This window comes from Bombyx mandarina, chromosome 24 (genome assembly GCF_030267445.1).
Source record: "Bombyx mandarina strain Sakado chromosome 24, ASM3026744v2".
In the NCBI taxonomy this organism is placed as follows: domain Eukaryota; kingdom Metazoa; phylum Arthropoda; class Insecta; order Lepidoptera; family Bombycidae; genus Bombyx; species Bombyx mandarina.
The window spans coordinates 8,620,972-8,622,678 of NC_143230.1; the positions used below are offsets into that span (position 1 = coordinate 8,620,972).

Sequence of the window (1,707 nt, forward strand, 5' to 3'; positions counted from 1 at the left end):
CACTATAAATCTCCATGGGTAGTTGCGTCGGAGTCCAAGGTCCAGGTTGAGCTGCGAGTACCCATACGTGTCAATGGTTGATCCGTTGGCTGCTGTCAATTTGTAGCTGGTTGGTGCACGACGCTCTCGTAGCTGGGTCCGTGGGAAAACACAGAGGTCGCTACCGGTGTCGACCAAAAACTGGGTTTTCGTGGTGCGGTCAGTTACGAAGAGGCGACCTGGAGAGTTGAGGCAGTCGTCTGTCGCCATTATCGACTGCCTGCGGCATTTCCCGACTCGTTGTAATCGCACGGCTTCTGGCATTTGCTTGCCTTAGCCCCGAACTTCGCGTGGTACCAACAAACGGGGTACCGTCGATAGTTGGAAGCAGATCGTGTTCTGCTGCGGGATGTCGAACGCCATCGAAGTCGAGAACGGTTCGAACGGTTCTGGGAGCGGTTTGTGGCACGAGTCTGGTCTTCGAGCTTTAATGCGAGGCGTTCCACCATTTTCCTCAGCTCTGCGATCTCACTGGACTGGTTGATACTACTCGTCCCGCATGTTGAAGTGGCTGCGACGTTGCATGGAGTAGTTATTTCCTGTATTCGGTCAGCGAGGTCCGACAGCTGTTCAAGCGAATGAGTAGGCTGCGATGCTAGTACCGTCTGGATACTGTTCGGCAGGCGGTTACTCCAGATAGTTCGGATGAACTCATGTGGAACAGACGGTCCGGCCAGGTCCATAAGATGCCTCAGAAACTGCGATGGTTTTCGGTCACCCAACTCCTCATGAGTTAGTAATTGCTTGACCTTCTTTTCATGGGAAGCGGAGAGACGTCTGATGAGCTCGCTCTTAATTTTCTCATAGCGATTGTTGGTCGGAGGATGCACGATAATATCCTTTACCGCCTTCGCGTGAGGAATGTCAAGGTTAGTGATAACATTATTGAATTTGATGTGGTCCTCTGTAATACCATAGTTTTCGAATTGGCCTTCTAGAAGTGCAAACCAAATTTCTGGGTCCTCTGGAGAAAACGGAGGCACCTTCAAAGTGAACTTCCGAATGTCGGACGGCAAAATGTCGTTGTCGTGTACAGTGGAAACGCGCATTTTTTTCATTCGTCGGGGTTTTACGCTGCTACCTCCATGAGAACCAGCGGTCTCGACAGAATCACTGCTGCTCATTATGGTGTTCTTCAGGGGTCACCAGTATAGACGCAAATTGTTGGTCTCCCGTATGGATGTGGTTGAGTATGTATGCGTCGTCCAGACGCGTAGTGTAATGTGGTAAAGGTAAGTAAGTACTTGAGTAGGCGTCGACGGTGTTCGGTTAATAAATTAAGTACGACACCTTGCACACCAATTAAATGTTTATTCAATTATACTTAGTCCACACGAAAATACAACACAGTCTATATTATTAAAATTATGAAGGATTGAAGGTTACGAGCACAGATAGATATTCAGTTTATAAACAGTACACAGAAGACACTTTACACTTTACGACAATACTATTACAATAAACACAAAGCAAGCGCGTTATCACAAGAGATGCAAAAGCTTCGAAAACAATAAACCGTATATAATTAGCAAAAGCGACGTGCGTTCAGTACGAGGTAAGTTTCGACTGGGGGCGTGGCTAGCCGCGATCAGCTGCGCAGGAGTGCTTTTCGATCTACCCGCGACATTCCGTCCAAGCGCGCGTGTCCACAGCGCGAACGAACGGGCG

General features: G+C 48.6%; 1 protein-coding gene across 1 annotated transcript; it reads right to left on the reverse strand.

Moving 5' to 3' along the window:
- Positions 1–248: 248 nt before the first annotated feature.
- On the reverse strand, positions 249–1,163 carry LOC114249280 (uncharacterized). Its single transcript, XM_028182786.2, has one exon. The coding sequence runs from the start codon at positions 1,161–1,163 to the stop codon at positions 249–251; it is 915 nt and encodes a 304-aa protein (XP_028038587.2).
- Positions 1,164–1,707: the final 544 nt, after the last annotated feature.

Coding starts and splice junctions, on each gene's coding strand:
- LOC114249280 (XM_028182786.2), bottom strand. CDS start 1,163: ATGAGCAGCAGTGATTCTGTCGAGACCGCTGGTTCTCATGGAGGTAGC.